Here is a 15,859-nt window from a genome sequence, read left to right on the forward strand (position 1 = left end):
TTACAAATCAAGTCTGTTTGGCTTGTTCACTCTCCTGCCTGATCGCGTCACTGTCGGTGTTCCTGATGGGCGGTTAGAAAGCGGTCTGCTCTGGGGTTGTGAAGGAGCATTGCGAACAGGAGTTGGTTTGGTAGAACTCAGGGGAGCTGGTCGCAGATGAATCCTGTTTCGTCTGAGCTGACTTCCACTTTCCGTTTCCACATTGTAGGATCGAGGAGTAGTTGATTTGCTCATAACTCTACCTTGGCTCCAGGTTTTGTTAATCGGATTTTGGATGTAGATGGGTTGGTCGTTGAGGAGTTCTTGGATAGGGGTACTGGTAGAGCGTCTGTTGTAGTATTGCGTTTGCGAAGACTGGTCGGCCTGCAGTGTATCTCGCACATCGTCACGATCTGGTGGGGGGTGATGTACTGAAGGTAGTGTCGTCTTGTATTTTCTTCTGTTCAGTAGCTCAGCAGGGGATGCAAGGTTTGACTTGAGTGGAGTTGCACGGAGAGTTAGGAGGGCTAAGTTGGGATCGTCCCCTGACTCTCGGCATTTGGTGAGGATTCTCTTCACTGTTTGGATATGTCTTTCAATGAATCCATGACCTCTGGGGTAGTAGGGTGAAGAAGTTTGGATCCGAAAACCGTACTGCTGTGCTAGGGCTCGGAATTGGGAAGAGGTGAACTGCGTGCCATTGTCACATACGATAACCTCTGGGATGCCTTGTTCGGCAAAGAGCACACGTGAAACTCTTGTGATGGTGCTTGCAGTGAGGTTGTCAAGTTTACGGATAAACGGAAATTTGGAGTAATAATCCGCGATGATCAGGTACCAGACCTTGTCGTGGTGGAAGAGGTCAGCTCCAAGGGTGTGCCATGGACGTGGTGGAACTTCCATACTGATCATTGGTTCACGCTGCTGAGAACGCTGGTATTTCTGGCATGCATGGCAATTTGTCACCATATTGTCAATGTCTTTGTATATACCTGGCCAGTAGACACAAGATTTTGCACGCAGCTTGCACTTGTCGATGCCCTGGTGACCGCTGTGGATCTGTTGTAGTATGTTCTGTCGCAGAGAATTTGGAATCACGATTCTACTGCCAACCAGGACTGTGCCGTCTTCTATGGCTACGTCATCTCGGACTGACCAGTATGGTCTGATGGAGCATTGTATTTTCTTGATGCTGTCAGGCCAGCCGTCTGTGACTTGTTGTTTCAGCAGCTGGAGGGTCATGTCTGTGGCTGTCTCTTGCCTTATCAGCTCCAACTTTGTTGGTGTCACGCTCACGACATGGTGTATACGGACTTTCATCTCTGGTATCTCATGCTTTTCCACTGGGGAGAGTCGGGAGAGTGCATCCGCAACGACCATCTCTTTACCAGGCTTGTAGCGTATTTCTATATCGTAAGCCTGTAGACGCAGAAGTATGCGCTGTAGTCGTGGTGGGGCCTGCATTAAGTTTTTCTTGTGGATATGCTGGAGTGGGCGGTGGTCACTTTCCACGAGAAATCTTCTACCGTACAGGTAAGTATGAAACTTCTCACATCCATATAGGACTGCTAGTAATTCTCGCTCTATGTTTGCATATCGTGTCTTTGCTGGTGTGAGAGCTTTTGATGCAAATGCTATCGGACGACCTTTTTGTACTAGGGTTGCTCCTAGTCCTCTGGTTGATGCGTCAACTTGCAGTATTACAGGCTGCTTCTGGTCGTAGTAAGCGAGTGTGGTGTCTGATGCTATCAGAGCTTTGATGGAGTTGAACACTTTTGTGTGTGATGGAGACCAGATGTACTCAACATCTTCACGAAGGAGTGTCCGCAGTGATGCGGAGTGTTCAGCTAATTGAGGGATGAATGGGCCCATGTAGTTGACCAGCCCTAGGAAGGTTCGCAGTTGTTTCCTATCACCTGGGGGCTGCATCATTTCAACCGCCTTTACTTTATCTGGGTTGGGCCTCACTCCATCGGGTGAGTATATCAGTCCGAAGAAACTACATTCAGTCGTTTTGATGATGCATTTTTCGGCATTCAACTTGATCCCTGCACGTCTGGTGTGTTCCATAGCTTCATGAAGGTGTATGTCATGGTCTCTTGCGCTTTTGCCGAATACTTGTATATCGTCAGCGATGCCCACAGTGCCTTCACAGCCACGATAGGTTTCGTCTATCTTTTGCTGAAAGACATCCTGACTCATCCTGAGACCAAAGGGCATTCTCAAGAATCTGTATCGGCCAAAAGGGGTGTTGAATGTGGTGAGGTACGTAGACTGTTCATCTAGTTCGACATTCCAATAGCCGTTTCTGGCATCAAGCTTGCTAAACATTTTAGCACCGGATAGCTTAGGTGTGATTTCTTCGAGAGTAGGCACAGGGTAGTGATCTCTTTTGATGGCTCGGTTGAGGTCCTTGGGATCTAGACATAGGCGCAGTCGACCGTTTGCTTTCTCACGTATCACTAGTGAGTTAACCCAGTCTGTTGGCTTGGAAACTTTCATGATAATCGCTTTGGATTCCATCTCATCTAAATCTCCCTTAAGTTTATCTCTGATCTCCAAGGGAACCCTACGTGGTGGGTGTATAACCGGTCTAGCTTCCGAGAGTGATGTGGTATTTAAAGTTCTCAAAACAGCCAACAGTGCCATCGAAACAATCGGGATACATTTTGAGGAGGTCAGATTTACTCCTGATATTTGGCCTCTCGAGAAGTGGTGTATTTCTTTGGATGTATTTTGGAGAACGATGTGGTGTTGGTGATTCAGTTGTCGTCACCGATGGGTCAGCGAAGTGGACGCGCTGACCGCTGCATGTATCTTTCATGAGCTTTTCCTGTTGAAGTTGGACAGGATTATTTGTTTGCTCATTTTCCACCACAGTTGTTGTTTCCACTGCACAGTGTAATGTGATCAAGTTCAGGGCTTGGCATGTCTTTAGGCCAAGGATTGCTGGGCCCGCTGCATCAGTGACGTAGAAAACGCAGTTGTGCTTTGTGTCGTTGTACATGCAGGGGATTTTCACTGTGCCCAGTTGCTTGATTTTGGATCCGCCATATGCAGTGAGTGCCATTTTGCTTGTTTCCAGCGTGCTGGGCTCTGGATTTCCGTTACTGTCCAATTTCTCTGGAAAAATGATGCGGAAAAAATGGACTGGCAGAAGGTTACTCTGAGCACCAGTGTCTACTTTGCACCGGAGCATGATTGGTTTTCTGCCTTTGTGGTTTATGCGTAACTTTGCAAAAACTTCATCTCTCGTGTCGTCGGATGAACCAATACTGCTGACTTCTATGGTGCCAATGGTGAGGTATTCATCAATAATTTCCTCTTCGTCAAGGTAATGCACTCGTCTGCGTGGAGATTTGTGGGGAGGTTTGCGTTTTGGGGGTTTCCCAGATCTGCATACCGATTGCCAGTGGTTCTCTTTCCCACAGTTTCGGCAAGTACTACCATAGGTGGGGCAGTTGCTCTTTGGTTTTAGATCGTGCACCCGGCCGCAATTGTAGCATGTAGGCGGTTTGTTTCCTTTTCCTGGCTGTTTGGATCTGGTTATGCGTGATGCGTTTATGGACTGTTCAGTCTTGCCGGCTGTGTTTGAGTTGCGGCTTGTTTCTGGTAGGGACTCGAGTTGATTTGTAGTTGCTTCATGGCTTCGAGCAACGTCGATGGCATCATTTAGCGTTAGTTTCTCGTCCCTTCCTATCAGCACTTTTTGTACGTCTTTGTGTTCCAAGTGTTTCTGGAAGCGGGACAGTAGCTTATCTGGCTTTTTTCTGTCTTCCTCTTCTTCAAAGGTCCAGCTATTGTATTTATCTAAACCTTGTTCTCCTACCCATAGGAGGAGATAACTTGCTCTCTCTTCATCATTTGCTGATTTTAGTACGCTGCAAAACATTAGTTCACGCTTTTGTTTGAACCTGGAGAACGTTGCCACAATATCTGGCGCTTCCCAGTCCATCTGGGGGGCTGAGACTGCAGAGCTGAACGCCATCGTAATGTATTGTATTACAGTTACACAGTATAGTATAATTAAAGTTCTCAGTTCTGTTTTCAACGTTTTGTTTACGTGAGCAAAAACGGCAAGAAAATCACACTTTTATTGATATGATGACTTTGTTTTGCTACTCACATAACTCTTCAGTTTACCGCTGCCACCATGTAATGCCTCCTGCTGGCATTTAGAGAGAGAGAGGGACTCAGCTTGTATCATGAACTTTGGTAGTTTTAATCACGTTAACACTTGGCTGCCATCTTAATGGAAAGGGGTACATGAGTAGGGGTTAGACTCTAGAGGGCGCTAGTCCTGTATGTATGCATGTGTGAATGTGACAACAAGTATGCTAGTAGTAGTACAATAATTTCGCTGCATTGGCCTGCAACCCCCCCCCCCCTCCCTCCCCCTGGGTTAAACAACAGAGGAACTGCAGTTGAAATGACCAGATAGAGAAAGGACCAATAATACTATAATTAATACCAGTATCAGCCGCCAGACTTGAGATTTGCTGAATTGGGCCCGCCAGACACCCCCCCCCCTCCTGGGTTAAACATCTGAGGAACCACCTAAAACCAAGTTGAAATGACCACTGATGACACTATTCCCAATACGCTTGCCCTATACACAGAATTCACTGCTTCCGTAAGCGCTGATTCTTTGCTCACGGTAAGCAGTGCCATGAAATTGGGCCCAGCTGGAGCTGTTTATAACCGGCTTTCTGTGCTAGCCTTTCAAGCGTAGAATGCCTAGAAACGTGCAGTAGGCACGCACAAAAGCCAAAATTCGCCGCTAACCCATGAAATACGCTTGCCGTATACACAGAATTCCCTGCTTCCGCAAGCGCTGATTCTTTGCTCACGGAAAGCAGTGCCATGAAATTGGGCCCTGCTGGAGCTGTTTATAACCGGCTTTCTGAGCTAGCCTTTTAAGCGTAGAATGCCTAGAAACGTGGAGTAGGCACGCGCAAAAGCCAAAATTCGCCACTAACCCATGAAATACGCTTGCCGTATACACAGAATTCCCTGCTTCCGTAAGCGCTGATTTTTTGCTTACGGTAAGCAGAGCCATGAAATTGGGCCCAGCTGGAGCTGTTTATAACCGGCCGGCTTCCGCGTGTCAGGCCTCTGACGCCAATATACTCATGCCGAACGCGCAATTCATAGCTTTTAGTAACAGGGCGTAATCTATTTCTAAGCGCGCGCGAATATCTATTTCTAAGCGCGCTTTTTAACAAAAGGGCATTTATGAATGGGAATAAAAGAGTAGTGACTTGTTCTTAAACGTATGTTGCCGTGCGATATAGGCCCTCGCCTTCTGCTCGGGCCTTTATCACCTGGCAACGACCCTGCTGGTTTTAAACGGCCAATAAAGAACTCGTCGCTTCCCTTTTGTTCCCCTATCAAATGTCCATCAATTGAACAGATAAACAGTTCTTGAACTTGGTTCATGAACTGCTCTAATGAACATGTTGTGAACTGTTTAAGGCATGTTCATGGACTGATCATGAACATTCTTGAAAGTTATCGAGTCAAATTCCATCTTACCTGATGGGGTAGATTGTTAGATGCATAGAGCTATATATAACTACGTATGTACAGCTGATGACAATTAGTTAACAACAGGGTGGACCACGTGAAGGTTGTCATCTCCCACCCCACAAAAGGGATCGTAATACATCTGAGTGTGTAACCATTACAACAATTGCTTCTTTGTAATGTTACCCCCTCTAATTATTATTTATTATTATTATTATTTTATGTTATTATTATATTATATAACCTTGTTCATGAGTACTCTATACAGCTAAGACAATGGCATGACCTTTGTATACATACAACCTTGTTAATGAGTACTCTATACAGCTAAGACAATGTCATGACCTTTGTAATTATAAACCTTGTTAATGAGTACTCTATACAGATAAGATAATGTCATGACCTTTGTAATTATAAAACCTTGTTAATGAGTATTCTTTACAGCTAAGACAATGTCATGACCTTTGTAATGATAAAACCTTGTTAATGAGTACTCTTTACAGCTCAGACAATGTCATGGCCTTGTATTTATAAAACCTTGTTAATGAGTACTCTATACAGCTAAGACAATGTCATGACCTTTGTAATTATAAAACCTTGTTAATGAGTACTCTATACAGCTAAGACAATGTCATGACCTTTGTAATTATAAAACCTTTTAATGAGTACTCTATACAGCTAAGACAATGTCATGACCTTTGTAATTATAAAACCTTGTTAATGAGTACTCTATACAGCTAAGACAATGTCATGACCTTTGTAATTATAAAACTATGTTAATGAGTACTCTATACAGCTAAGACAATGTCATGACCTTTGTAATAATAAAACCTTGTTAATGAGAACTCTTTACAGCTAAGACAATGTCATGACCTTTGTAATAATAAAACCTTGTTAATGAGTACTCTATACAGCTAAGACAATGTCATGACCTTTATAATTATAAAACCTTGTTAATGAGTACTCTATACAGCTAAGACAATGTCATGACCTTTGTAATTATAAAACCTTGTTAATGAGTACTCTATACAGCTAAGACAATGTCATGACCTTTGTTATTATAAAACCTTGTTAATGAGTACTCTATACAGCTAAGACAATGTCATGACCTTTGTAATTATAAAACCTTGTTAATGAGTACTCTATACAGATAAGATGTCATGACCTTTGTAATTATAAAACCTTGTTAATGAGTACTCTATACAGCTAAGACAATGTCATGACCTTTGTAATTATAAAACCTTGTTAATGAGTACTCTATACAGATAAGATAATGTCATGACCTTTGTAATTATAAAACCTTGTCAATGAGTACTCTTTACAGCTAAGACAATGTCATGACCTTTGTAATGATAAAACCTTGTTAATGAGTACTCTTTACAGCTAAGACAATGTCATGGCCTTGTATTTATAAAACCTTGTTAATGAGTACTCTATACAGCTAAGACAATGTCATGACCTTTGTTATTATAAAACCTTGTTAATGAGTACTCTATACAGCTAAGACAATGTCATGACCTTTGTAATTATAAAACCTTGTTAATGAGTACTCTATACAGCTAAGACAATGTCATGACCTTTGTAATGATAAAACCTTGTTAATGAGTACTCTTTACAGCTAAGACAATGTCATGGCCTTGTATTTATAAAACCTTGTTAATGAGTACTCTATACAGCTAAGACAATGTCATGACCTTTGTTATTATAAAACCTTGTTAATGAGTACTCTATACAGCTAAGACAATGTCATGACCTTTGTAATTATAAAACCTTGTTAATGAGTACTCTATACAGCTAAGACAATGTCATGACCTTTGTTATTATAAAACCTTGTTAATGAGTACTCTATACAGCTAAGACAATGTCATGACCTTTGTAATTATAAAACCTTGTTAATGAGTACTCTATACAGCTAAGACAATGTCATGACCTTTGTTATTATAAAACCTTGTTAATGAGTACTCTATACAGCTAAGACAATGTCATGACCTTTGTAATGATAAAACCTTGTTAATGAGTACTCTTTACAGCTAAGACAATGTCATGACCTTTGTAATAATAAAACCTTGTTAATGAGTACTCTATACAGCTAAGACAATGTCATGACCTTTGTAATTATAAAACCTTGTTAATGAGTACTCTATACAGCTAAGACAATGTCATGACCTTTATAATTATAATTATATTAACCTATTAATGAGTACTCTATACAGCTAAGACAATGTCAAGACCTTTGTAATTAAATCACCTCGTTAATGAGTACTCTATGACATTGTCATGACCTTTATAATTGAAATAACCTCGTTAATGAGTACTCTATGACATTGTCATGACCTTTGTAATTACATCACCTCGTTAATGAGTACTCTATGACATTGTCATGACCTTTATAATTGAAATAACCTCGTTAATGAGTACTCTATGACATTGTCATGACCTTTGTAATTACATCACCTCGTTAATGAGTACTCTATGACATTGTCATGACCTTTGTAATTAAATCACCTCGTTAATGAGGACTCTATGACATTGTCATGACCTTTGTAATTAAATAACCTCGGTAATGAGTACTCTTAAACAACCTCCATATTCACACAACACAATGTCATGACCTTTCACATTAAAAGCTTTAAGAGTTACCAACAAAACAACATGGTGGCCACCATGTAAGCTACCCCAGAACAAATACCATGTAAACAATTAGACTAATAAATAATTGAAAGACAAATTAAGTAGTAACAATACAAAACTTAATGTCTAATAAACACTTAAACACACTCCTTAAACATATTGTTCTCTTTTTATTTGTTATGAATTTACTACAAATAAACTTATGTTGTTTCGTATTTTGTAATGAGCAAACTGCATTACAAATTAACTTAACTTGTTTCACGGTTGTAATGCGGTACTTCATTACGCACATGAAACGTTTACATACTTGCAATAAAGTACTTCATTGCAAGCATGTTATAATTACATGATTGTAATGAAGTACCTCATTACAAACATGCAGTTTTTGTATGTGAATACATGAACTTGTATAGTACCTCGATACAAGTTTAACATGTATTCTGTCTACATACTTGTAATGAAGTACCTCATTTCAAGTACGTTGACAACAATTCGAAAAGCACATATACTTCCAAGAATGAATTAAACAGGCCAACGAAATGTGAAATCTTCACAAATCTTGTTGTGGCTTGTAGTCAGGCACCCTCTGGGATGTAGCTTGTAGTCAGGCACCCTCTGCGATGTGGCTTGTAGTCAGGCACCCTCTGGGATGTGGCTTGTAGTCAGGCACCCTCTGGGATGTAGCTCATAGCCAGGCCCCCTCTGGGATGTTGTCAGGAGCAGGTAGCACCACATCCCCAGCAGAACTGCAGACTCCTGAAATTTATACCAATCGAGTCAAATCAACAAGTGTAACACTGCATGTCTCTATGTGGGTCTGTACATAAGCCCTTTTGATTAATTATGATCAGAATTTGGAAATTTACCTATGTTTGGTGCGCTTCAATCACATGGGATGATGTCCTCTAGGCAGGCACCCTCTGGGATGTGGCTTGTAGTCAGGCACCCTCTGGGATGTGGCTTGTAGTCAGGCACCCTCTGGGATGTGGCTTGTAGTCAGGCACCCTCTGGGATGTGGCTTGTAGTCAGGCACCCTCTGGGATGTGGCTTGTAGTCAGGCACCCTCTGGGATGTGGCTTGTAGTCAGGCACCCTCTGGGATGTGGCTTGTAGTCAGGCACCCTCTGGGATGTGGCTTGTAGTCAGGCACCCTCTGGGATGTGGCTTGTAGTCAGGCACCCTCTGGGATGTGGCTTGTAGTCAGGCACCCTCTGGGATGTGGCTCGTAGTCAGGCAACCTCTGGGATGTGGCTCGTAGTCAGGCACCCTCTGGTATGTAGCTCGTAGCCAGGCACCCTCTAGGATGTTGTCAGCAGCAGGTAGCACCACATCCCCAGCAGAACTGCAGACTCCTGAAATATATACCAATAGAGTCAAATCAACAAGTGTAACACTGCATGTCTCTATGTGGGTCTGTACATAAGCCCTTTTGATTAATTATGATCAGAATTTGGAAATTTACCCGTGTTTGGTGCGCTTCAATCACATGGGATGATGTCCTCTAGGCAGGCACCCTCTGGGATGTGGCTTGTAGTCAGGCACCCTATGGGATGTGGCTTGTAGTCAGGCACCCTCTGGGATGTAGCTCGTAGCCAGGCACCCTCTGGGATGTTGTCAGCAGCAGGTAGCACCCATCCCCAGCAGAACTGCAGACTCCTGAAATATATACCAATCGAGTCAAATCAACAAGTGTAACACTGCATGTCTCTATGTGGGTCTGTACATAAGCCCTTTTGATTAATTATGATCAGAATTTGGAAATTTATCTATGTTTGGTGCGCTTCAATCACATGGGATGATATCCTCTAGTCAGGCACTCTCTAGGATGTAGCTTGTAGTCAGGCACCCTCTGGGATGTGGCTTGTAGTCAGGCACCCTCTTGGATGTGGCTTGTAGTCAGGCACCCTCTGGGATGTGGCTTGTAGTCAGGCACCCTCTGGGATGTGGCTTGTAGTCAGGCACCCTCTGGGATGTGGCTTGTAGTCAAGCACCCTCTGGGATGTAGCTTGTAGTCAGGCACCCTCTGGGATGTGGCTCGTTGTCAGGCACCCTCTGGGATGTAGCTCGTAGCCAGGCACCCTCTAGGATGTTGTCAGCATCAGGTAGCACCACATCCCCAGCAGAACTGCAGACTCCTGAAATATTTACCAATCGAGTCAAATCAACAAGTGTAACACTGCATGTCTCTATGTGGGTCTGTACATAAGCCCTTTTGATTAATTATGATCAGAATTTGGAAATTTACCTATGTTTGGTGCGCTTCAATCACATGGGATGATGTCCTCTAGGCAGGCACCCTCTGGGATGTGGCTTGTAGTCAGGCACCCTATGGGATGTGGCTTGTAGTCAGGCACCCTCTGGGATGTAGCTGGTAGCCAGGCACCCTCTGGGATGTTGTCAGCAGCAGGTAGCACCCATCCCCAGCAGAACTGCAGACTCCTGAAATATATACCAATCGAGTCAAATCAACAAGTGTAACACTGCATGTCTCTATGTGGGTCTGTACATATAAAGCCCTTTTGATTAATTATGATCAGAATTTGGAAATTTATCTATGTTTGGTGCGCTTCAATCACATGGGATGATATCCTCTAGTCAGGCACTCTCTGGGATGTAGCTTGTAGTCAGGCACCCTCTGGGATGTGGCTTGTAGTCAGGCACCCTCTTGGATGTGACTTGTAGTCAGGCACCCTCTGGGATGTGGCTTGTAGTCAGGCACCCTCTGGGATGTGGCTTGTAGTCAGGCACCCTCTGGGATGTGGCTTGTAGTCAAGCACCCTCTGGGATGTAGCTTGTAGTCAGGCACCCTCTGGGATGTGGCTCGTAGTCAGGCACCCTCTGGTATGTAGCTCGTAGCCAGGCACCCTCTGGGATGTTGTCAGCAGCAGGTAGCACCACATCCCCAGCAGAACTGCAGACTCCTAAAATATATACCAATCGAGTCAAATCAACAAGTGTAACACTGCATGTCTCTATGTGGGTCTGTACGTAAGCCCTTTTGATTAATTATGATCAGAATTTGGAAATTTACATATGTTTTGTGCGCTTCAATCACATGGGATGATGTCCTCTAGGCAGGCACCCTCTGGGATGTGGCTTGTAGTCAGGCACCCTCTGGGATGTGGCTTGTAGTCAGGCACCCTCTGGGATGTGGCTTGTAGTCAAGCACCCTCTGGGATGTAGCTTGTAGTCAGGCACCCTCTGGGATGTGGCTCGTTGTCAGGCACCCTCTGGGATGTAGCTCGTAGCCAGGCACCCTCTAGGATGTTGTCAGCATCAGGTAGCACCACATCCCCAGCAGAACTGCAGACTCCTGAAATATTTACCAATCGAGTCAAATCAACAAGTGTAACACTGCATGTCTCTATGTGGGTCTGTACATAAGCCCTTTTGATTAATTATGATCAGAATTTGGAAATTTACCTATGTTTGGTGCGCTTCAATCACATGGGATGATGTCCTCTAGGCAGGCACCCTCTGGGATGTGGCTTGTAGTCAGGCACCCTATGGGATGTGGCTTGTAGTCAGGCACCCTCTGGGATGTAGCTGGTAGCCAGGCACCCTCTGGGATGTTGTCAGCAGCAGGTAGCACCCATCCCCAGCAGAACTGCAGACTCCTGAAATATATACCAATCGAGTCAAATCAACAAGTGTAACACTGCATGTCTCTATGTGGGTCTGTACATATAAAGCCCTTTTGATTAATTATGATCAGAATTTGGAAATTTATCTATGTTTGGTGCGCTTCAATCACATGGGATGATATCCTCTAGTCAGGCACTCTCTGGGATGTAGCTTGTAGTCAGGCACCCTCTGGGATGTGGCTTGTAGTCAGGCACCCTCTTGGATGTGACTTGTAGTCAGGCACCCTCTGGGATGTGGCTTGTAGTCAGGCACCCTCTGGGATGTGGCTTGTAGTCAGGCACCCTCTGGGATGTGGCTTGTAGTCAAGCACCCTCTGGGATGTAGCTTGTAGTCAGGCACCCTCTGGGATGTGGCTCGTAGTCAGGCACCCTCTGGTATGTAGCTCGTAGCCAGGCACCCTCTGGGATGTTGTCAGCAGCAGGTAGCACCACATCCCCAGCAGAACTGCAGACTCCTAAAATATATACCAATCGAGTCAAATCAACAAGTGTAACACTGCATGTCTCTATGTGGGTCTGTACGTAAGCCCTTTTGATTAATTATGATCAGAATTTGGAAATTTACATATGTTTTGTGCGCTTCAATCACATGGGATGATGTCCTCTAGGCAGGCACCCTCTGGGATGTGGCTTGTAGTCAGGCACCCTCTGGGATGTGGCTTGTAGTCAGGCACCCTCTGGGATGTGGCTTGTAGTCAGGCACCCTCTGGGATGTGGCTTGTAGTCAGGCACACTCTCGGATGTGGCTTGTAGTCAGGCACCCTCTGGGATGTGGCTTGTAGTCAGGCACCCTCTGGGATGTGGCTTGTAGTCAGGCACCCTCTGGGATGTGGCTCGTAGTCAGGCACCCTCTGGGATGTAGCTCGTAGCCAGGCACCCTCTGGGATGTTGTCAGCAGCAGGTAGCACCACATCTCCAGCAGAACTGCAGACTCCTGAAATATATACAAATCGAGTCAAATCAACAAGTGTAACACTGCATGTCTCTAAGTGGGTCTGTACATAAGCCCTTTTGATTAACTTTGATCAGAATTTGGAAATTTACCTATGTTTGGTGCGCTTCAATCACATGGGATGATGTCCTCTAGGCAGGCACCCTCTGGGATATGGCTTGTAGTCAGGCACCCTCTGGGATGTGGCTTGTATTCAGGCACCCTCTGATACTACAACTGATGCTACAACTGATGCTACAACTGATGCTACAACTGATGCTACAACTGATGCTACAACTGATGCTACAACTGATGCTACAACTGATGCTACAACTGATGCTACAACTGATGCTACAACTGATGCTACAACTGATGCTACAACTGATGCTACAACTGATGCTACAACTGATGCTACAACTGATGCTACAACTGATGCTACAACTGATGCTACAACTGATGCTACAACTGATGCTACAACTGGTGCTACAACTGGTGCTACAACTGGTGCTACAACTGGTGCTACAACTGATACTACAACTGATACTACAACTGATACTACAACTGATACTACAACTGATACTACAACTGATACTACAACTGATACTACAACTGATACTACAACTGATACTACAACTGATACTACAACTGATACTACAACTGATGCTACAACTGATGCTACAACTGATGCTACAACTGATGCTACAACTGATGCTACAACTGATGCTACAACTGATGCTACAACTGATGCTACAACTGATGCTACAACTGATGCTACAACTGATGCTACAACTGATGCTACAACTGATGCTACAACTGATGCTACAACTGATGCTACAACTGATGCTACAACTGATGCTACAACTGATGCTACAACTGATGCTACAACTGATGCTACAACTGATGCTACAACTGATGCTACAACTGATGCTACAACTGATGCTACAACTGATGCTACAACTGATGCTACAACTGATGCTACAACTGATGCTACAACTGATGCTACAACTGATGCTACAACTGATACTACAACTGATGCTACAACTGATGCTACAACTGATGCTACAACTGATGCTACAACTGATGCTACAACTGATGCTACAACTGATGCTACAACTGATACTACAACTGATACTACAACTGATGCTACAACTGATGCTACAACTGATGCTACAACTGATGCTACAACTGATGCTACAACTGATGCTACAACTGATGCTACAACTGATGCTACAACTGATGCTACAACTGATGCTACAACTGATGCTACAACTGATGCTACAACTGATGCTACAACTGATGCTACAACTGATACTACAACTGATGCTACAACTGATGCTACAACTGATACTACAACTGATACTACAACTGGTGCTACAACTGATGCTACAACTGATGCTACAACTGATGCTACAACTGATGCTACAACTGATGCTACAACTGGTGCTACAACTGGTGCTACAACTGGTACTACAACTGGTACTACAACTGGTGCTACAACTGATGCTACAACTGATGCTACAACTGATGCTACAACTGATGCTACAACTGATGCTACAACTGATGCTACAACTGATGCTACAACTGATGCTACAACTGATGCTACAACTGATGCTACAACTGATGCTACAACTGATGCTACAACTGATGCTACAACTGATGCTACAACTGATGCTACAACTGATGCTACAACTGATGCTACAACTGATGCTACAACTGATGCTACAACTGATGCTACAACTGATGCTACAACTGATACTACAACTGATGCTACAACTGATGCTACAACTGATGCTACAACTGATGCTAACAACTGATGCTACAACTGATGCTACAACTGATACTACAACTGATACTACAACTGATACTACAACTGATACTACAACTGATGCTACAACTGATGCTACAACTGATGCTACAACTGATGCTACAACTGATGCTACAACTGATGCTACAACTGATGCTACAACTGATGCTACAACTGATGCTACAACTGATGCTACAACTGATGCTACAACTGATGCTACAACTGATGCTACAACTGATGCTACAACTGATGCTACAACTGATGCTACAACTGATGCTACAACTGATGCTACAACTGATGCTACAACTGATGCTACAACTGATGCTACAACTGATGCTACAACTGATGCTACAACTGATGCTACAACTGATGCTACAACTGATGCTACAACTGATGCTACAACTGATGCTACAACTGATGCTACAACTGATGCTACAACTGGTGCTACAACTGGTGCTACAACTGGTGCTACAACTGGTGCTACAACTGATGCTACAACTGATGCTACAACTGATGCTACAACTGATGCTACAACTGATGCTACAACTGATGCTACAACTGATGCTACAACTGATGCTACAACTGATGCTACAACTGATACTACAACTGATACTACAACTGATACTACAACTGATACTACAACTGATGCTACAACTGATGCTACAACTGATGCTACAACTGATACTACAACTGATGCTACAACTGATGCTACAACTGGTACTACAACTGGTGCTACAACTGGTGCTACAACTGATGCTACAACTGATGCTACAACTGGTACTACAACTGGTACTACAACTGATGCTACAACTGGTACTACAACTGGTACTACAACTGATGCTACAACTGATGCTACAACTGATGCTACAACTGATGCTACAACTGATGCTACAACTGATGCTACAACTGATGCTACAACTGATGCTACAACTGATGCTACAACTGGTACTACAACTGGTACTACAACTGATGCTACAACTGATGCTACAACTGATGCTACAACTGATGCTACATCTGATGCTACAACTGATACTACAACTGATGCTACAACTGATGCTACAACTGATGCTACAACTGATGCTACAACTGATGCTACAACTGATGCTACAACTGGTACTACAACTGGTGCTACAACTGATGCTACAACTGATGCTACAACTGGTGCTACAACTGATGCTACAACTGATGCTACAACTGATGCTACAACTGATGCTACAACTGATGCTACAACTGATGCTACAACTGATGCTACAACTTATGCTACAACTGATGCTACAACTGATGCTACAACTGATGCTACAACTGATGCTACAACTGATGCTACAACTGATGCTACAACTGATGC

At 43.6% G+C, this 15,859-nt stretch overlaps 1 protein-coding gene across 1 annotated transcript; it reads right to left on the minus strand.

The window, feature by feature from the left end:
• LOC117294680 (uncharacterized protein K02A2.6-like) lies at window positions 1–2,502 on the minus strand. The gene has a single exon (XM_033777188.1). The coding sequence runs from the start codon at window positions 2,500–2,502 to the stop codon at window positions 1–3; it is 2,502 nt and encodes an 833-aa protein (XP_033633079.1).
• Between the last annotated feature and the right edge of the window lie 13,357 nt (window positions 2,503–15,859).

The sequence above is a fragment of the Asterias rubens genome, chromosome 9, assembly GCF_902459465.1.
Source record: "Asterias rubens chromosome 9, eAstRub1.3, whole genome shotgun sequence".
Lineage (NCBI taxonomy): Eukaryota > Metazoa > Echinodermata > Asteroidea > Forcipulatida > Asteriidae > Asterias > Asterias rubens.

Coding starts and splice junctions, on each gene's coding strand:
- LOC117294680 (XM_033777188.1), bottom strand. CDS start 2,502: ATGGAATCCAAAGCGATTATCATGAAAGTTTCCAAGCCAACAGACTGG.